The sequence below is a fragment of the Onthophagus taurus genome, chromosome 1, assembly GCF_036711975.1.
Source record: "Onthophagus taurus isolate NC chromosome 1, IU_Otau_3.0, whole genome shotgun sequence".
Classification (NCBI taxonomy): domain Eukaryota; kingdom Metazoa; phylum Arthropoda; class Insecta; order Coleoptera; family Scarabaeidae; genus Onthophagus; species Onthophagus taurus.
The window spans coordinates 27,843,134-27,865,963 of record NC_091966.1 but is presented as its reverse complement, the minus strand read 5'-3'; the positions used below and the strand labels follow the sequence as shown (position 1 = coordinate 27,865,963).

The window sequence follows — 22,830 nt, the reverse complement described above, 5'->3', positions numbered from 1 at the left end:
ATCTGTCTACTGCTGCTGTTATCTGGTTACTATTTTCGGAAAGAGAAACAGAGTATTCGTTTACTTACCTAAATCAATGGCCTTTAGATGGCATGTTTGCAGTAATAGAAGATATTCCATCATCAGATGAAAACAGAATTCGATAACGACTAAGGTGAATTTCCAAGTGTTAACAGATGGATTTAATAAATAAAGAACAGGATAAAGGGAATATTTAGAATACATATAATTTTTTGAATAATTTTTGAAGACGAAGAAAACTTGCTATTAAAAGAATGTCAAGCTTTCTTAACTACTAACCAAAAATGTCAATAAAATAATGCCAATAATATCATGAAAGCATCAATTCTCTACTTGCTCCTAGAGACAATCATGATTCCACTATACTTTATACACTACACCCTCTTATAAACTAAGTGTCTGAACCTTTGTTATAATATTACAAGCCCCACAAAATCAATTTACTGCTGCATGAAGGGTATTAGTAAGGTTTGACATTTAGTTTTCGTGTCCTCGTATTTAGAATGTTAATTTAATACAGTTGTTTTAGGTGCGATCTGCAGTGAATTTACTAATTAAGTGTCGCTAACCGTGGGATGAAGTAAAACCGGATATCAGTACGGTTCATGTCTGACTTCATAAAGTGTGCAGATATGTCAAAAGATTTCACTGTCGCGTTAAACGTTGCGGCTGCGTCATGAATGTATCCTTCGTAATCACATTTCTTCGCACGCTCCGGCGATTGGTTGTTCTATTGCTGGCTTGGTACTGATTATACTTCCCGAGCCAATCCTAAGTCTGTATTTAACATGTTCGGAGAGATGCAAATGAATATGAAATCTACTCTGTCAAGGCTGTACAGTTTTACCGGGAAAAAGAAGAATCTGCGGTGAAAGAGATCCAGTTGTAAATTATACCCGAAAAATATTGCTTTTAAAAAGCAGGCCGGTGAACTTAGTGTTTAGGTTGGAGAATTGGAACAATATAGTTTTTACATCTTGAACTATCGTGGTCCATTTTCCAAGTCTTCTTGTTTGGCATAAGCTTCTTGCCACTACTAAACCAAAGACTGCTTTACTGAGATGTGTCTGCATCTCGCAGATTTTTTTAAAGAATTCCCCTTTTTCGTTTAATTTTTGTTTTCTGCAAACGATTTTTTTATGCAGACAATATAAAAATCGGGTATTATTTGAGTATATTTCAAAAGTACAAAAATGAAACGGATTACTTATACAGGGGATGTCCCACGAGATGACTTTGCTGGGGTGACTTCAAGTCAAAAATGTCTAATGAACATACACCCAAAACGCTATCAAAACCGAGCTACAAGCATTTGAAATTTCAAGTAAGTAGTAGAGACCATTTAAAAAGAAACAGCTTTATTGGAATAGTTGCTCAAAATGTCCACCCAGTTGCTGTATACATAGTCTAGCTCTTCTTAGAATTGAAGTGATAGCTCTGCTAATAGTCTCTGGATCAGCACGAATAGTTTCTGCGGTATCCATAATTCTAGCTACTAGTTGTTCTCTATTTCCAATATTTTCTGCATAAACTAAACTTTTCAGTACACTAATACCTTTTTTTCAGTGTAATGACGTTTACTGTCACAATAAATAACACATTATCATTCACAGCCACCTGGACTTTTTAATAATAACAAAATCAACAGCTTGTAGCTGGTTACGATAGCGTTTTGGTTGTATGTTCATTACACATTTTTGACTTGAAATCACCACAGCAACCCACTCGTAAGCTGTGGCAGTCACGTCGTGGGACAGCCTGTATGTATGGATGAAGATATTAGATTGTCCTCAAACTAATTAAAACAGTCTTCAGTCACGATTATGTTAAAGTCCTATGAGTGCTGAACCAAATTTATGTTATTTATGTATTTCAAAAACTCTTCAAATACACATCTTGAGGTTTGATGACGCTGAATTGTAGAATACAAAATAAGAGTTGGTCCCAATCCTTTGCTCTTCTCTAAAATGTAATTATCATTCTATGATATAGATGAAACATTTACTAATTTATTTGATGTAATATATCTGTTTTAATGCAGAACTAATGTTTATAATTGTTGAAATCATATTCATATTGTTGTAGCTCCAAATTCTAGACAAACCGTTTCAAGTTGTGTTACCAGATAGATTCGAACAGCAAGATGTAAACGGACGTAGACAGGAATCGTCCAGAGGTCTCATAGATACACAAACACGATTTATAAAACTAACTATCTTCATAAAAACTAAACTGTGTATCCTATCACCCTTAAACCACTAAAACTATGGCAATTTTCACAATTATGGATGTACCATATTTCCAAAATTTTCCACGTCAGTTAATTTTAATCGTGTCTATCGTGTTTAATCGTATTTAATCGTTCGACAACAGGTCACTAAGCCAACTTGGGAAACAAGTATCGGAATCGATCATATTTTTTCACAATGTTTCGAAAGATATAAAGCCAAAACTGATTATTCCCACATCGCCTATGTGACGATACTAGAATTGCTCCGGGCTCTGTACACAAATAACGAGGTGAATATTCCTCATTCTAATTCCTAATTCCTAATCTTTAAGAATCAATAATCCCTGCTTATTATTTGGTACTAACGGATTATAGTAGAAAAAATTCATTAGACATTGTAGAGGTTCAACTGCCTGTAGATTCATTTTCATTGCTCTCCTTAATTCAGCGCGTTTCGTTGTAAACATCTCATTCCAAAATCTAAATATCGCATTCTTGATGAATGTAGTTACCTCCATATGTTAGCTTCTGTATATGAAAGGAGCGACTCATTTTCAATACTCAGTTCTTCTTTCAATACTCAGTTTATATTTCGTCCTACTAGTTGTTGTTCTTGTCTCTCACATTCAGTCTTCCTTTAATACTCCAAGACAAAAAAAAAAAAAAAAAAAATGGCCTTATTATAGACCTGGTTTTCAACGTTCATTTCCATTATTCTCAAAATATTCTGTCACCCACATCAAAGCCGTAATGTTTGCACTTCTCTATCGCTCGGTCGTCTCCACGTTCGTAGTGCAATCAAGGTTTGTAAGAATTGTGATTCTACTCCTTCCCATAATTTGGTTAACAATTGCTTTGTTACTGTCTACGTTTTCTGCATGTTTCTTAAAGATGTCCCCGGCTCCAATTTTCCGTTTGGAAGATCTATTTCTTTGATTAACAATTTTGTTTATTAGGTTAATAACTCACAATAAAACCGTTACAGAACATTACAAGTGGTAAAGTACGGTTCAGAACGGTTTTAATATGTATCCCTACTGACCCTTTTAGAGACGATTATTTTTTAGGTATTAAAGGTTTCTCTCAAAGGGAAGAGATAGTGGGTACTATCATGCGCAGTAAGAAGTTGTACAAGAAAAGAGGTAGGATTACATTGTGTCGTCATTCAGAACTACTTCAAAAACGTCCCAACATATCCATAACACAAATAGTTCTCAAACCATACCTGAGCCGCTCATACGCTTCAAAAAATTTAAAATTAATCACTTTTTATTTCCGGTTACTTCAGGCTTTTTTCTGTCTTCAACCACAATCTCTCTTTTCTTACTTCCACTCATTTATGCACATGATTTATGCATTATTGCGACTATTTGTTTAAAAAAATTTAAAACTTATGACTTTATTCTTAATATTAATATTATTTTGGTTTCGTATTTATTGGTAACATTTAGTATTTTATATATTCCATTTTATTGTTATGGACTAAAGGATTAGTGACATCACTCGGTTCTGATTAGTACTTCCGAAATGACTTCTGAAATGAAGCATTAGGTAACCTGACATTTTCCAAGAAAGACAAAGAGGAAGAAAGTAAATTATAGAGGGGTTCTTATACAAAGCAAGCATCGCAGATTAATGGTACATATGGCAATAAGGATGCCATAACGTTTTTTTATGACCTCTTAGCGGTTAAGCAATGATTCGTATTCTAAAGTAGTAATTATAAGTTTATCTGGTTTTGACACCGTTTTATAATATATAGTTTCCGTTTGGTTTCAAATCTCCTCTCAAACTAACAATATCCTTAGTTTATATAGGTTATTTTAGAAAAAGATTTGTTTTCAACATTTATCTATAACAATAAAAGGTCATATACAACACAATTTGCGTTACGCTTTTTGTTAAAACCATGTATGTTTGTTATTGATGTACAAACATGATTTTAAAATGTGTAGTCTAAAGGATTAAACAAAATGATATGTCATAAAAGATTTATAAAAAAAAAAAACATGTAGACCAAAAAAAAAGTGTGTATAGTAGGAAACGAAAGGATTTAGCCGTGAGCGGCAGATAATCTTTGAAATTATTACCGCGATGAAACCGAACGTCTTCGCCGTCCGCCCTCGCTGTTATTAAGAGACAGCTGCGCGCTGCCGCCACAGTGCTCAATGCAGACAGATGCCGGATTAAGATTCCCGAGGAATCCGCCCGAAATGCTGCTGCCGCGCGGAGAGAACATCTTGATTGTCGCTCGCCAATTACAATATTTTATGAGTGGAGGTTCGAGTCATGAACGGTTTCTCTGGCTCTAACACGCACCATGCTCAATCTTGGTTATCTAAATTGCCAACGTCGCCTACTAGTTTTGTGTACGCCTATAATGTACTATTTAAATACCAAACGGAATGAATACCGTATTTTTCGAAGAACTTCCGCAAACTTTATACTAGGCGCGATCGTAAGATTAAAACTTTTTAGTTCAACGTTTATCATAACTCGTTATCATTATCTATCGTACACCTCTCAGTTCAGTTTTTGTCGAGGCATATCAGCCACTTCAGCAATACAATAAAATGACTTTGAAAACAACCTGCTGATTGAAATATTTCTTTTTATTTTGACCAATGCTTTCGACTGCGTTGACCGCGAGTTACTGTTGCTAAAATAAAAAATTCACCATTTTAGTGAACCCAGTATTCTACTGCTTAAGTCTTACCTTTCGGAGCTTTTACACATTTTGAGAATTTTCGGTTTTTTGTTTTCAATTTATTCTGGAAATATTGTTATTTATATTATCTTTTAAGGATTTTATCTTGGGAGGTTGCAACTACTTTGTTAAAGTTTTTACAGAAAAAAATACGTTTCTCTATTAAAAAAAAAATTAAACGATTTTAACTTAGGGACTTTTTAACAGAATTAATCAAAATGTATATTAGAGGATTTACTTATTAAATTTAGCTTATTCTAAAACAATAAAGCTGGTAAACAAACAAAAAGACGAATGAATTAAATTTATTCGGACTCTTGTACATCCGATTCTGTCTCTCCGTCTCCATTTTTTTGATTCTGTTATGAGTCAATAATATGCACAACTAGAAACTTGACGTTATTCAATTTATCAATTTTTGGAAACTAAAGTTGGCTAAACTAAGTTTGATATACCAATATTGAAGGCTTTATTTTGGTTGCATAGAACCGTTTAAAGTCGAGTACCTTGAGAACCACAAAATCTTCTGAAATGGTACTATACTTCGTTAGTAGACTATGTTCTAGCATCACTATGTCAAAAGGATCTTTAGATCGAGTATTCTTAACTTTTTCTGTCTTTAGTGGCGTTTTCTCAATCAGTGCGAAACACCGATCCACTGGCATCATGGAGTGGCCAGGTGCTGGATAGTATACCACCACAGTTGTGAATATTTTCGATGCGCAAAGAGAATCTAAATAAGTGAACAAAAATCTGTTCTTGTTTTGAAAAAAACATTTGTCATAGAAAATGTTGAGCTTGATTTGATTTTCCTTCCTATGTTGCTTTAAATAATAATCTAACGATGATATCACCTCGTTAGGACCTTTTGTTGCAAAATTGTTGCAAAAAGATAAACATGCTGACTTTACTAATCAAGACAACATTGTTTATGTCAAAATTACCAATGTTAGTTACGGGTAGAGGCAGATTTACTTGGAAATCAAAACATATAGCTACTTCATTGCTAGGTGCTCATTTTAATTATTTTTTTTCTCTTTAAGTAGACCAAAGAGGACGTGCTCGTTGAAGATGAAGTTCTTTAGCTGTAGTGAGGGACCGTATTTCGTTTTCGTCCTTTCTGTGTTTTGCAGAATTAAGATTAGCTAAAAACCTGGTACATACTGTGTATATATCTTTTCTTGGATGAGCCAATGAATAGTGAAAATCTTCGTTAAACACCTTGCAAAGTATTCCATACTTTACTGGATTCTCAGGGAACTTTTCGCAATCCTTATGGAGTTGAGATATTGTATGGTCCGAACTTAAATATTTCTTGTATCTGTTTTGCGAACGGCTGTAATGGGAGTCTACTGCTGGCAAGTTTTTTAAAAAATCATTAACTTTCAGCAGTGTGTCTGTCGATATTTTATTTTTTGAGAAGGATATTTTCCTCTACCATCTCTGACGTCTATTTCAAACTTTAAAATCTTTTTTCTTAGCCTATCTCTTTTTATACCGTGCAAAGCCAAAAAAGTGTTTTGACAAACAGTAACAGATTGTAACTTAGCTGTAACTTCCTCCGCAGCCGGTTTTGCTATTATACAACCTCGTAAATACAAACTTTACTCACTGTGGATTAGTTTGTGGAAACTGGCAAATATTTTCTTACCACACGGCGGATATCTAATTTTTACATTTAGAGCGACACTGCGGAATCTGGCGTTGTATTAGAACATTTCTTAACATCATTTTCTTCTGTTCTCTTGCCCATCGTGTTGCATCTGATTTCCTCTTCTTCACGTTCTTAATTTCCTCAGTCATATTGGTTTCATCTTCACCTTCAATGTCTACTGATGTTACCAGTAACTTTAATTTCGGACGGAAGGGATTCATTACTATCACGCCCCGGAAATGGTTCTAGAAACATAATACGTGTTACTAGAATAAAAAGAAACATACGTATTATTAACTTACCAGATACACTACTTGTTTCACTGTCACTCATATTTGGCGTTACATACTAATAAGAGCAGAATTAAAGCACCTATTAAACTTAAACTAATATGGATACCAGTAAGGGCACTGAAACTATTTTTTACAACATAGCGACTTTTTTGAACATAGGGGCTTCTCAAAAGTAATAGCCAGGGGAACTATACAAACTCATATGAGAATTTTGTTACTTAGGGACGTTATATACAAAAGCCAGTGGAAGCAAATGAAAGTATATGCTATTCCACAACAAATGGCGCAAAGAGTACCAAAACCAGAAAATGTCACTTAGGGACTTTTTGCACGAAACCCTTCAATTGTAATTGCCTGCCCAAATTTCAATACTTTTGATTGAGTTGTGTCTAGCTTTACACGGAGCCTGCTATCGTGGTTTGAATCTAATAATCTTGCGGTGAACGTGTCCAAGACTGAGTCATTGACGTTTGCTATACGGGAAATTTCACCAAACCTTACTCAGCCGGTTAAATATTTGGAAGTGATACTTGATCCCAATCTAAGGTGGGAAGCTTATGTACAGAGCTTGATCAAGAAGTTAAATACCTTTACTTCCACAATCTTTGTATAATGTTACTTATACCCAAACACGGATCGTGCAAAAATCATAACCTTGGTTTGGTAAGTTGATAACTTATAATCAAAACTTCCAAGAAGTTTGTTTTATTGATCCCTATAAGGAGAATTAAATTTAAGTATCAATGGTGTGGAAGGCTATATTATTCTATAGTAATAATTTCATTGCAACCAAATTTATGATTAAAATGATAATAATGTGATGAGAAATATTATTATTACGACGTGCGTAAAATGGAACCAATCACGGTTGTGAAATAAACCGCCACGCTCGCCGATATTACCAGAGCACAGTTTAGAAGTGTCGTAAATCAACGGGGTAATTACCACGTGTTAGATCAGATTGCTGCTGCCGCCGTCGTCGTGCAATTTTCACACGGTAGCTCCCGCAATTGCTGAAACGCAATCGCTGCTATTAACTGAGGGGGCCGATATCGGTCGGTGTACGACAATACCAGAACACAGGAGTACAGTTCGAGGCGCCGCCGCTTTTAACCGAAGTCGCGACAGTGACAAACAGCGTGGTTCTACCAGACAGTTTTAAAGGGCCCATTGTCCTTCCGAACAGTGATTTACACTGTTTCCATACTTACAATACCGATATAATAGATAGCATCAGTAAATCGATGCCTGACAATTTTTTATAACGTTTATTAACATGATGTACGAAGTATTCTCGTTAAATCTAGTGATTTTAACTGAAATGATAGAAAAGTGGTTTTCTCAAAGTGGGTAATAAATGAAAGTGAAGTGAACGTTAGATGATACGATATCCTTATTCCACCTTCACGTAATCATTGAATAAGTACTAAAAAGGGGCAATTAGTTGCAACCTTATTTATACTACATAAAATACACGTTGAAATAAAATCTTACGACCGCCATATAAGAACCATCACGTTTCCGTCACTTTGAATTTTTCAAAGAGTGCCATCTCATCCAAAATCGGAAATCGCCTATTCATCGAACTCCTACGGTAGCAATTGGATTTTCCGTATGCCGATCGAGCCGTTTTATTAGATATATTTAGTAAGAAGGATGCCGAGGCCTTCTTTCTCTCTCTCGTTCTTTTCTGTTAAAGGCGCGCGCGGTGCTTCTTCGCGGTGGTCGGTGCACGGAGTCATCTCGATGCGGGCCGCGTATGGCACATGGGGGACCGAAAAGATTGGTACCCGGAATGAATGTGTAATGTTCGGCACGATTAGAATTTCGCCCCGCCGCCTCGACCGAGGCCCCTATTTGGGGGCCATTGTAATAAACACGGGCAATCAATCGTCGTAATGGGCCCTACACGGTCGCCGGGGGCACATAAAGATCTCCGGCCAAACGCGGTATTACCTACACCATTGTCCCATTAGCTACGTATAACATACCTTCACTACCGATCTCTTTCGATTGACTACGATACTATATATCCAATTTTGTAATGCTTTTGAATAACTTTGGGTGTATCAGTTAGTAACGAATGAGATTGGTATCAAGTTACTTCCTTTCTGGGTTTCATACCTACGCACATGTTAAACAGAATTTAAAACCTAGAAATTTTATATTATATTAAAACGTTTTATCAATGTTAAAGATGCTATATAAAGAATACAAATACAAACAATAAGAGAACGTAATTAACAATTTTCAACACTTAAGTTAAGAATACGAATAAATAAGCTAGTGAAGTTTACTTCACAATATAAATTGGAAATTAGATATTTCTTCCAAAACCCAAAAATTGAAAGCATTCAGTCTTCATACTTTAAGCGACTAACCTTATTGCATGACTCATTGGAATGATTTTAATTAAGTCTCAATATCCTTCTTCACAATCTTTATTCATCATTAGCTTTATCTTTGAACTCATTTAAAAACTCGGGTAAATTCCACCTAGTTAGTAAAAAATAAATCATTATGTTATGAATAATGCTTTCTTCGGCTTTTATTTTTTTCGTTTCATTCTTTGTGTTAACAAGCCGATTCAGTGTCACCACAACAATGAAAAATCGCGGTAACTGAACAACTGACGTTTTGTAATAAAATGTTTAAAAGTGTTCTTACGCAATAAACACACACCTTTTATTCAAGAACTTTTTAAATTGCTCCAAATTATATAATGTTACCATAAAAACTTCCATTAAGGCTTTGTTGATGATCAGGATGCTTTCCACAAATGTATTCGTGATTGTTCTTCTTCCATAAATAGTCCGCCTAGTCTATTCGGTCTGAAGTTGTTTTTGTTAAACAGACGGGTAAGACTTAATTAATTTAATTAAGTATGAATGATTATGGACTCTACTGATTCTATAGAGCTCTGAATGGCAATGCACTCTTTTGTACTAGCTCTAATTAAATAAATCTGTGTTCCATTCCTTTTCGATTGCATTAAATGTGCTGCGCCGTACACAATACGGAAATACGCCGTGGTATTGTAACAAAGTTCTTCGGAATAAAAAAATCCAATTAAGGAATCAATACATTGCAAAATTTGAATAGTTGAGGCCTCATTAAAATTGCCAAGAATGATATTCATTGCGTGGTCAATTCGAATCAATTTGCTATTCAATATTTCGCGTCCATACTCCTTGCATAAATATCTTAAGAATCAAACAGAGCGAGCGTTCGTTTGTTCGGGGCTTTTTGCCAGGTAAATCTAAATAGAAATGATATGTATTGTCGACGGATAAACGATAAATTTAGTATAAAGATAAATGACCAAAACAGTAGCTTCCTGAAAAATGGAAGATAGATCGCAAAGATATAGCGGAAATCGCATGCAAAAAACTAAGAATAAATATGTAATATGCGAATATAAGTAACAATTTCGGTCTCACAAAAAGCTAAGGCTCTCTTGTGAACAAAGTAATAATATATGAAAATGAATAATGATAAATATTCCTACAATTGTATTAGAATAAATTTGAAGATCATCTACATATAAATGATGGTTCGAAATTATCAGTTTGGACAAAGAAATTTGTGGTTGGACAGGAGATCTAAGTCAGTGCGTATATATAAGATGCGACGGGAAAGGTTAGTACGAAACCATAACAAAGAAGAAAATAACCAGTGGATGAGGTAGTTGAAAGAAGAAGATCATAATAGACTGATTCAAAGACTTGCCTTGTATTAAATAATACCGGAAACATCAAATATCGGTTACCACAGCCGTACTTTTCGTCGGCAGTATCTTGATCAGTGTAGCTGTACTACAACGGTTTGGGCGTAAGTCAGGAAATATGTTATTGATTACACAAGACTCAAGAGACTTTAACAAAACAGGGAGAACTCATATAAGATGAAAGTAATACGAAAAATCTACTCCGAGGCTTTGTACCTGGGAATAGACGTAACATGAATAAGTTTCCACATAGATGTAAATGATGACATTTCTCTATAACCTGGATTAAGGTGATTTTCGAAAAAGTATTAAGAATTTTCTTGATTTTATATTACTATTATTTATGTAGGAGGTGGAATTTGTGACATTAGAAGTGACATTACAAACTTTCTTCAAGACGAGTTTGGAATGGATCCGGATAGCTTTTTTATAAAAGTAAAACTTATTTGCTGTTGTATTTACAATCAACATATAGGAACGCATTTGAAGCGCTCCTTAGCCTTATTTGAATCACGCATAAGATCTTTAGTTATTACTAAATCTAGGAGCAGGAATTTAATAGCTATGTATATTATACAAAGAAATAACAATGCTAGTAATGACAATAAGGTTTTTTGGAGTTTCGTTCACCATTCGGCCAGTTAAAAATGGCGCGCATCTCCATGTCTCTAACCCACAAAGCGTTCTTGCCATTTTTCCAAAGAAGCATATATTTTAGTATACAGATCAGATATTACCAGTTTGATAAATGAATTCGGAATTGGATTTGAAAATGATGAATAGAGGTTGTTTATAGATTCATATAAAGTTATATTGATATTCCTTCTGTACATATGAAGAATATCGTCATATAGGTTTAAATAAAATAAATTATTATGCTCATGGTTGGCGGATATGAAGTGATTTGGAAGTGTCAATGAATAGGATAGTAGCACAGAGAAATTGAAGAAAGATTAAACATCAACATTGGTACAGAAAACTTAGACTGTTGAAAAATTTCTACGAGAATTTTTATCATCTATCAGATGCGAAATTGAAAGAGGGTGTGCTTAAGTACGAATGCTTTCACGGCCGGTGTTAATTAAACTAAAACTAGAACTAAAAACTTTCATGTTAAGCCGTACGTTTTTTGAAAAGGTGTTTGATGTTTCGAATGCCATGTTGTAACCTTCTTCTGAAACAATTTCGAAGTAATAAGGCGTGTTTGTTGGGTCTGATGACAAAAAAAAAAATGATAGTCAGTGAGAAGGTGGCTAGTTATTATTCAAGGTGGTTGTTGCTAAGATTTTAACGTGAAACCATCAAAAGGGATCCATTTTATGTTTGTATAGATGAAATATGCCGTAGACATTTAAACAGTTAGTTATCTTGATATTTTCCAAGCTATTTGGGTGATGCCACTGAGGAGCAAGGTAAACAATTTCATCAATACATCAAAATGTTGGAAAAACTGAAAATCCATATCATAGAATACCAATATGATAATAAGCTGCTGTTGTGATCACACTGTGACATTCATCAAACAACTAACAGGTGGAAAAGCTGTATCAGGAGCTATATAAAACGTATATACATTTATAAAGCCTATGTATTGTTAATTAATATTTGTGTTTATGCTTAAATAAGCTTTTTTTCATAATATTATTTCAGTAATATTTAAAAAAGATAATGTTTAATCTATTCATTGGATGAGCATGAGCTGTTTACATTTATTTTTTGAGGTACTTTTAATACCAATGACATTCTGAACACAATGATATATAGAAGAACTGAAGAAACTGAAGAAGAATCACGAAGAATTGATCATCGTATGTTTTTATGTTTAGAATATCATCCTAATTGAAAATATCACAGAATTAGTATCATAGTATACAGTGTCATTTAAAGGAAGTCTTTATAGAAGTGATTAATAGATAGTAAATTATAATAAAGTAATGTAGGTATTTGATCGGCATAAGGAAGAGAAAGAGTAATGAAACTGTAGGTAATGAAAAAAGGCATAAGAATCTACTGTAAACACTAAAAAAGTTTTCGCAAATTCTTGTTTGTTAATCGGTGTACTTAATGTAACCGACATTTGAGTCAATATCACGCGCGCAGAATATAAAGACTGCCTGTCAATCATTAGTGTGTTAGACTTAAGGACTTCATAATCGATATGTGGTAATCAGGGTAATAGAGGAATTGATGTATGCCGAACCTGTACAGCACAATAAATCGGATCATGGTTAGTGATACCGGCTCAGCAAGTAATTGACCATGTGCTAGAATTCTATTAAAACAGTGAACACATTATACAAAAATAATACCACATTTTTTCATAAATGCCTATATAGGATTTTTAAATAAAAACATATCAACTTTGTATTTTAATAAGGTCACGAACGAACAACGTTTGGAAATTATTACCGCAATTTGTTAGGCTGCGCATTCTATAGTAGATAAATTCGAATCGAGTTATTAACTAATAGATGTTGTTTTGGCAGTGAGGCAACGTACCGGCCGAAAATATCGGAATCGTTCAACGAAGTTTACAGGAACTAGGAATCCCTCAAGCCACATTGTAACGTAGTTTGCCTAAAGATATTATATCACCGCAAGATTATTAAGTCGTGAACTGAAGCCTCTTGATCATTTGAAGCAACAAAACTTCTGAGATGGGTCTCTGCTAAAGTTTGATAAAAATTCTGTATTTTATCGAAAAATCATCTTCAGTGATAAAGCTTTTCTAGCTTATTGGCTTTGTTAATAATTGAGTAAATCTAAAATATTATTCTTTCGATTTTATGTGGATATTGAAATTTATGTGGAAATGTTTATGTTTTCGATTAGGAGTAAGTAAGAAATCCGATTGAACATTAACGAGATAGACATTGTGATTTTATAGCAAAAGCTTCCTTGAATGTAGCCACAGCAATTGCCGTGCCTATGCGAAAGTGTTTTCCCATTTTTGCCACGCATATATCATTATCTAATACCAATTCATAAACATCATTATTGCATAGTGTTTTTGCTAAACTAGGTACGTATATTATTTTTGCGATCGTTGATAACAGTAATAAACAGTACTTACCATAATATAGTCGTGCAGCAATGGATCTAGATAGAATAAATCTTAAACCCGAGTATGAGTAATACATCATCAGTTTCGTCTTTTTAACGATTAAAACGAAAATCTTGGAATTAAATTACATTTTATTTTCTTCTGTATTAATAAGTGTTTTCATCATCTTATATTCAAAGTTATCCATCATTATTGATTGAGTATTATTAAAGTACAGTTTATTGCTGTTATTGTTTTAAAGTACACATATGTTCAGATGTAATACAAGGTAATAAAAGAAACCATGATAAATAAATCGTTTGATAACATAAAATACGCGTGCAATTGTAACCGGCCAACGGTGCAAGTGTTACGACGTAGCTTGTTAAGGTCTCACTCGTAAATATTTGTGCGAATTGTTCATAAATTCCCACCATTAAAAACTGTAACTGGAACTGTAAATCTTGGCGATTGCTCGAATAATGGTGGCTATAATATTTATCGAAAGATTATAAAATATTACTTTTCTAGTTATGCTTTCGATTTTTTTTTATTTTGCTCTGAAACGCAAGTTGTAACTATAGACATACAGGGCAATGGGTTCGAGGAAATCATTATCGAAAATCTATAAATCTACTGTCAGTGCAGACTAATACATCATACTCGAAGGTGAAGTTATCGCGCATCTTAACTGTTTTCAATTTGGAGAGCGCGTAGGGCGTTTTCCCTCTTCGGTCCTGCTCCTGGCCGTGCCATATCCGCAGTCGGATAAGGACGCATTGAGCTCGCGGACCAGGTGAACCGGCCGGTTTAATTACGGATTCATTGGCAATAAGTCTTTTTGACAAATGCATTAATCTTTGACGGTCCAATTAACTACCGCTTGCCACTCCGCACGGGGCCGTGTTAACAGAAGCGGGTGGTATTTACATATACACCCACTTACACCAGCAAGCTCCCAGTATTCATGATCACATACGACGGCGACTTTTTCCCCCATGTGAAATTCAAATTCAAATTAACGCGAAAGATACATAAATTTTGTAATTAACGAGTGTGGGTACGCACTGATTGCGCCGTTAACCATGACATCTCTAATCAACACATACCATGAAAATTAAACTATTAAATTTACATATTGATCATTTTGGTAGGCACAATTTGTGTGTAAAAATAAAAAAGTCGTAACATAAGTAATTTATGGTCTTGTTTTTAATTAAAATAAAAATTTTATGTTTACTAAATGGATGTAAACTGATTAATGACATACTGGTTAAAAAAATTCTAAGATACGAAACGAATTTTTAACAAAGTAGCTTTATGTAATGCTTGTTAAGTTAGTTATAAAAATATTAATGTCCGTATATGACTAATTCATTCCGGCGTGACATGATTGTTACGCTGCTGGTGCAAACAATACAGTGTTAATCTTGTAAACCGTTATGGTCGTCGCGACTAACTCTCGACAACCATAAACTGCACGGGCGATATGAAACCTGTCCCCTATAAATAGGAAATGTGCCATACACAATCGCCAAGAGAACGCTTATAGTCACAAATTGTCCCTATGAGAAAATGAGTACACACCAAAGCATTTCTATTCTATTAACATTAAAGTTATTACTCTGTTGGGAGATTATTTTTTATTATAAATCGGGTTAAATCAATTTATATTTTCTAAACAAAATTTATTCATTAAACGCATCGAATATAATTCAGATGCAAATGTTAATTTGTCCCGAGTGCTATTTACGACATCTCGGTACGCTAAACGTAATTAGAAATATATATCGAAGCGGTCGGACGTGACATCCGTTCGAAGCAACGAAGACTGAAAGGCGACCGGCACGACAATCGATAAATCATGATATCCTTTAATAGCCACTTAAGGGCAAACTGAATTATAAACGTAATTAATAATTTCAACCGCGATAAGTTTCCTTGTTTGTTATTACGGAGAGGGCGTACACCACGCGACCGCGTTTCTTTGCCATTAAACGGCAATAGATAATGCGGAAGGCATTCTAAGGTTTGAACGGAATTCTATAAATCAACTTTGAATGGCCATTAATGACATTTTTTAAACTTGCTATTTGCCATTTCTCTTGTTAGACTTTGCAATTATAGTTACTCGGCCACATACTTACTTAGACACATATAAACTATTTATTTTGAAAGTTGCTTTTAACTTTACATTTGTTTAAACATTCTTTATTATAATCATTAAGAAGAATTTTCCTTGAAATGTTAATACAGTTAGTTCAATGAAAAATATAGAACAATCAAACGCTGAATAACAACTAAATCTAGAACTAACACTAGATCTAGAACAAGAAACATTCGGATTTAGCCGTCTTAAGAGACCTAGGGCTAAACCCGAATGTTTCTAGTTCTAGATATAATGTTGGTTCTAATGCTAGTGTGTTAGTTCTAGTTTTTGTTCTAGTTCTAGTTTTAGTTGTTATTCAGGATTAGATTGTTGTTTATTTTTCATTGAGCCATTGAGTCTTCAGAGTCATGGCTAAACTCGAATGTTTCTAGTTCTAGGTCTAGTGTTAGTTCTAGTTTAACCAGTACAACACTGGAGGGACGTTTCTCAAAATTATTCAACAACATTGTGACGTTTTAAGCAAGAAATTCAACAGACGACGGGCATTACCAGGCAGCACAGCACGTTTTACAAACTATTTTTGCGTGAGTCAGGCAAATTGCAGTGTGACATTTCTGGCATTGATGATTTGTCATCCTTTTGGATGATTCATGGGTGGAGGCAACGGTAGAGGTGAGGGAGTGGTTGTGGATGGCGTTAAGCAAGGCATGGAAGGGAGAAGGGTTTCCGAAGGGGTGGAGGACGGCGATAATAAGTCCCTTGTACAAAGAGGGAAGGAAAGATACAGTGGAGAGTTATAGGGGTATTACTGACTGCTTACTGAATACAGCGTACAAGATATACGCGAAGGTACTGCTTGTGAGGCTAGAAAAAGAGATAGAGGACAGGGAGCTCCTGCCAGATGGTCAGGCACGCTTTGGAAAGGGAATAGAAGCGATAGACATCTTTATATATTGAGATATCTGGTAGATACAGAACTGGATCGAAAGGGAGAGAAGCTTTCGAGAAAAGGGATATCAGGAAGAATGATAAGCGGGGTGAGAGAGATATACACGGAGACGGTAATCACAATAAAGGTATGAGAAGATCTAAACGAGCGGTTTTATACGAGGGGACAAGGGGGTTGAGGCAGGGATGTCCGCTTAGTCCCGTCCTCTTTGCTTTGTACACTGCAGACATAGAAGACACATTGGCTGGGGGACAGATAGGAGGTGTGATGATCGGAAGGGATCGCCAGGGAGGCAGGTGAGATGAGGACAGCAATGATTCGGTCGCTGGAAAGGTATTTTAGCCGGAAGGATTCGGAGGTAAACGTAGACAAAGCGAAAATGATGAGGTTCTGTAAAGGGGGTTGAAGGAAGACTGACGACTGGAGATGGGAAGGGAGGGTGATCGAGGAAGTGAGGGAGTACACATACTTAGGGTATCGATTTAAAAAGAACAACAAAGAGGGAGGACATATTAGAATGTTGGGTGCGAGGGCGAATAAGGTTTGGGACAGATTTGGGGATGGGGTGAAAGGATTTTTGGGAAAGATGTGGGAAAAGGTAAATTAATGTTTGAGAGCTTGATAAAAAGCGTATGATATATGGGGTGGAGATATATGGATGGAAGGAGCAAGGGCTAGTAGAGGATGTGCAGACCAAGTGCTGGAAGTGGGTGTTGGGGTTAGTTAAGGCGACTCCGGGATATATAGTTAGGGAAAAAATGAAGGTTGACAAGGTGAGGGTGGAGGCGGGTAAGCGAGCGGTGTTTTAAGGAGAGGTTGGAAGTTATTATTATTATTATTATTATTGCTGCCGGGCTGAGGAGGGCGGCCCCTCTCGTTACCGCGACCTATAAGATCTATTGTAACTTTAGCCCTCCAATGGTTTAGGGCAAATGTAGGTCCTTAATGAACCTTAGTATTGTCCTAAGGTCTTGAACCTTTATGTCGGTAGGTAACAGGGTAGTTTTACCGAAGACGTTGTGCCTTAGACGTCCTCTGGCGACGCAATTGCACAGTATATGTTCAGCAGTTTCTGACTCGTCGTTGCATAGTCGACAAGTTTGATCCTCAGCTTGTCCAATGTGGAAGAGGTGGTATTTTAGGGGCACATGGCCGGTTAGGTAGCCTGAGAGCGTTCTTAGATCCCCTTTGCTGAGGCACAAAACCTCTTTGGTTTTGTTTTGCGACGGAGTTATCATACTCTTCGCTTGTCTGTGACCTGGAAGTTCTTTCCAGCGTAAGGCTATCTTTGAAGCCTCCCAGTTATTGATTATTTGTTTTAGGTGGCTTTTTTGTAGTCCACATCCAGGTTGGGGTCCAATGAAGGGCGTGTTTGCTGCCTCTTTGGCCAGCTTGTCGGCCTTCTCATTGCCCTCAATGTTGCTGTGACCTGGAACCCACCATAAGGTAACATCATTGCCCCTAGCGAGTTCTTTCAGGTTGTTGGTGCACTCTCTGATCAGTGCGGAGCCACACGTGTAGGCCTGAATTGCCTTTAAGGCGGCCCGACTGTCTGTGAAAATGTTTATGGATGCACCTTTTTGTCCCTTCTGTAGGTTCAAAGCGGTGCAGAAGTTTATAGCAAGAACTTCTGCTTGGAAAATTGTTAAGTCCGAGCTGAGGGGCAATTTGATGTGGCTGTTTGGTCCACTGATGCCCATGCCTACTCCAGATCTTACTGTCTTTGAAGCATCGGTGTACCAGGCTAGGGCTCCTCTTTTTAGTTGAGGCCCTCCTTTCGCCCAATCATCCCTGCTACTAAATATGACCTTATACGGTTGGTTGAAATTGTATTCCGTCGGTATAAGGTCCGTTTTAATTTCAATCAGGTGATTTAGACATGGGTCTTTGAGGATCTCGAGGTGTCCTCTGAGATTACCCTGCATCAACTTGAGTGAAGAAACTGTTTTCAGTGATAAGGCACTTAAGGCTGCCTCCTTTTGTATATATATGTGGAGCGGTGTGAGACCAAGTAGGGCTTCCAAAGCAGCCGTCGGACAGGATCTCATTGCACCCGTTATGTTAAGACATGCTAACCGCTGGATTTGTGCCAGCTGTTGTTGAGCTGTCTTATGTTTTGTTTTTGGCCACCAAACCAATGAGGCGTAGGCGACCATGGGTCTGATTATTGCTACGTAGGCCCAATGAGCCATTCGTGGTTTGAGACCCCAGTTCCTTCCTAGGAGCCTGCGGCAGATCTGGTTTGCCATGATGGCCTTTTTCCTCACCTTGTCTAAGTGTGAGTTCCAGTTTAGTTTACTATCAAGTATTACCCCTAGGTATTTAGTTTCTGTTTTGAGGTTAATAGTTCTGCTTTCAATGGAGGGTGCTTTTATTTGTAGCTTCCTTCTCCGAGTGAAAGGGACTATTTCGATTTTATTGGGATTGATGCTGAGCCCATTGCTTCTGCACCAAGTACTGGTGAGTAGTAGGGCTTTCTGCATTAGCTGAGTTATGATTGAATCATATTTACCTCGGATTGTGATTACCAGGTCATCAGCATACCCTTGTATCTTAAATCCGTTTTTAGTTAGGATGTTCATCAAGTCATCAACTACCAGGCACCATAATAGAGGTGATAGCACTCCCCCTTGGGGACATCCTCTTAGCGCCTTTATAGTCAGCGACTCGCCTCCCAGACTGGCTGTGATCTGCCGACTTTTCAACATGGCTATACACCACTTGATTGTCGACGGATGTATGTCTTTTGCGTTTAAAGCCTTCTCTATGGATTCATATGAGGTGTTATCAAACGCACCCTCTATATCTATGAAAGCACAAAGGGCTATCTCTTTGGTTGCAATTGCCTCCTCTAAGGTGCTAGTCAAAGCATGGAGAGCGGTAATTGTTGATTTTGCTTTCTGGTAAGCATGTTGGCTAGGGTGGAGTGGATTTGTGAGAAGCACTCCGTTCCTTAGGTATTGATCGATTACCTTTTCCATCCCTTTGAGGAGAAATGAAGTTAGGCTAATTGGTCTGTACGCCTTGGGGTCCGCGTTTGAACGCCTACCACCTTTGGGTATGAAGACCACCTTTACTTTCCTCCATAGAGTGGGTATATAGCTAAAGCTGTAGCTAGCTATATATAGGGATATTATTATTGGGAGAAGTTCTTCTAAGCCTTTTTGCAGAAAGATAGGCAGAATTCCATCTCCTCCAGGTGATTTTAGGGGCTTGAAATTCGAGATAGCCCACCTTACTCTGTTGGGTGTGAAAATATTCCCAGCTGTGCTGCGAACCTTACCTGATGGACGGGTTATGTCCATTACTTCAGGGTCGGCATCTGCATGGGGGCAGACTTTTGAGGAAGGAAAGTGTATACTCAGTAGGAGTTCCAACGATTCCTTAGCATCCTCTGTATATTTACCATCTTGTTTGCATAGGTGGCCTAGATCAGTGTTGTGATCTTTTGCCAAGATCTTATGCAGACGAGCAACTGTAGGCGTATTGTCTATGCCTTCACAGAAGCTACGCCAGGTTTTTCTTTTGGCTTTGCGGATAGCCAAGTTATATTCCGTTAGGGCTTTTCTATAGACACCCCATGTTTGCTCGAGTTTGGAATTCCTGACTTTATTATATAGTCTTCTAACCATGACTCGCTGGTTTTCAAGGTCCTTGTTCCACCAAGGCACATTGGATTGTGCTCTTTTGTGTTTTATTGGACAGCTTGATTCATACGCACTATGTATGAGATTGTTTAGTTGAACAGAGGCTATTTCGAGATCCTCTCTGCTTTCAATCTTTGTTTTGATTTCATCAACCTCTTCGCCGATGTGTCTACAAAAAGAGCACCAATCAGTGAGTGAGGGGATTCTGAATTCTGTTTGTTTTGTCATGTCTGCTACAATGACAAAGCGAATATGCTTGTGATCCGCTAAAGTGATTTCACGCGAAACATGCCAGTTTGCGATTTGCGAACTAAGGCGAGGCGTGGCTAGGCTTATGTCTAGCACCTCTTGTCGACTCTTGGTAACAAAAGTCGGTACGTTACCTCTGTTGAGGATATCTAAATTTGTAGTTTGAAGGTATTGGTAAAGATACTCACCCCTTTTGTTTGTGTCTGAGCTGTTCCATGCGAGATGATGTGCATTCGCATCGCAGCCCAGGAGGAGTTGTTTTCCCCTCTTATTGCAATATTCGATGAGGTCTTTTACCTCTTGTGGCGGTGGATCGTCCGAATCACCGGGGAAGTATGCCGAGGCTATAATCGCCTCTTGCTTGCCTCCCGGCGTCGGCAATACCGCTGACATTGCAACCAAGTCCCTAGAGATAAACTGGGTTAATGGTAGGCAGTTTAAAGAGGATTTAGCGAGTATCGCTGCTCGCGCAGGGCACTCTCCTCTGTAATAAAATAACTTACCTGCTTTTGTTGATAGTCTTCTGACTATTCCTCCATATACATATGGTTCCTGAATCAACGCAACATGTATGTTGGGGCTGTGGAAGCCCTTGACCAGCACGTCGGAGGCGCTTTTACAGTGCTGGATGTTGGCCTGGATGAAGCCTACACCCGCCATTATTGTTTGGCGGGTGCAATTTTGGGAGCGGCAGTTTTGCCCTTACCCTTTTTTTCGGAACTAACCTTACCTTTACCCTTCTTGGGGTCCTTGGCGGTTCCGGAAGTTCCAGGTGTTGGTTCGGGTTCTTCTTTCTGTGGCGTAGGCTTGCCGCTCTTTTGCCTCAGGGTGATTTGCCCGAACTTGTAGCTAACCTTATAGTTTGTTCTTTTAAGGTTCTCTACGGAGGGATGGTCAACGGACAACGTAAGAAAGGCACTGCTGCCTTCGGTCGTCCTTTTGAGCACCCTCCATTCGTTGGTGTTCAGGCCTTCGTTTTGGCCTTTAACAATTTTTAGAATGCGGTCTGATTTTTCATCCGCACTGTTGGGGAAATAGGCGTTCATGATAGTCGCTCTAGGTAGCTCCTTTTCATCGATAGCCATTAGGGATGCGCCCTCCCATGGTTGTAGGGTTGGAGTTACGGACTTTATCCAGTCCGCTGTTTCCTGGTTTTCGCAGTTGACTACCAGCCATCCTGCCTTAAATGTGGTGCCGAGGAACTTAGGCTTGATGTCGCCTTCATGTCCCTCGCTAAGGTCCACAATTCTTGAGATGATGACCTCTTGAATAGCCTGCATTTGGGCTGTTGTGAGGTTCACCTCTGGAAATAGGGAATCTGCAATACCCATCTTTTTACCTTCCAACACCTGCTTGAAGCTGGCAACTGTAGGCTTTTGCCCCTGCGGAAGATTGCCTCCGCTAGGAGCGCTACGCCTTTCAGTAGCAGCTCGTTTGGTGTCGGGCCCTTTAGGCGTTGTGCTTTCGGAGCGAGGTCTCTTAGCCCTCTTCTCCTCCTCACTGATAGGCTGTGTGGCCTTTGCTCGGGCTTCCTCGAGAGTCAGCCCTTGTTTGAGCAGCCACCTGAGCCTTTTCCGTGCTGCACCACATAACTTTTTTTCCTTGACTTGGAGCTTCTCTATGCTCTCCTGAAGTTCGATGGTCGCAGACGTTAAGACGCTGCTGGCACTGGAGGAAGCGGGGGACAGTGTGATGTCCTCTACGCTTTCACTAGTTGAAGGCGATTTTTGCCTTGATGCGCTCGGAGTTGCATCTACCTCTACTAAAGTTTTTTTGTTACTCTGTTCCATGAAAGTCCCACGAGTAGCTAGGGAAAGGAGGTCCGCCGCGACAGAGCCCCGCATGCCGCAGTAAGAGGATTTTGTTGAAACTGGAGGTCCCCAGGTATCCAGAGTCCGCTTATTAGGAACCAAGTATTTCCCTCTTGGCCAACGCAATTAAGCGATAAAAGTCTTCGGCATAAGCTGTTCCACCTTGACTTTGGGGTTTTTATTGAGGTTGTCTCCTCTTGATCCGGGCGGTTAAGCCAAGATCCCCCGTGCTGGAAACCAGCACATGGTATGACGGTTGCTGTAAACAGCAGCCGGCGCCGTTACCCTTCCGTGCAAGTCCTTAGCCACGACACGACAGCTTGGACAGGGCCGTTGGAGTGCCATTTAGTTAGTGAATTCCCTTACCCCAAAGGAGTAGTGGAAGCCAC

General features: G+C 37.9%; 2 protein-coding genes across 3 annotated transcripts in view; both read right to left on the bottom strand.

Annotated features, from left to right (window-relative positions):
* The window catches only part of LOC111427292 (arginase-1-like), a 142,337-nt gene that overhangs the window by 61,900 nt on the left and 57,607 nt on the right, over positions 1-22,830 (bottom strand). The gene's annotated exons all lie outside the window — the stretch shown is intronic.
* Positions 21,290-22,474, bottom strand: LOC139429595 (uncharacterized). The gene has a single exon (XM_071195517.1). It carries the CDS (start codon positions 22,472-22,474, stop codon positions 21,290-21,292), a length of 1,185 nt encoding a protein of 394 aa, XP_071051618.1.

Excerpts from the sequence above, each read along its gene's own strand:
- LOC139429595 (XM_071195517.1), bottom strand. The coding sequence starts at position 22,474 with ATGCGGGGCTCTGTCGCGGCGGACCTCCTTTCCCTAGCTACTCGTGGG.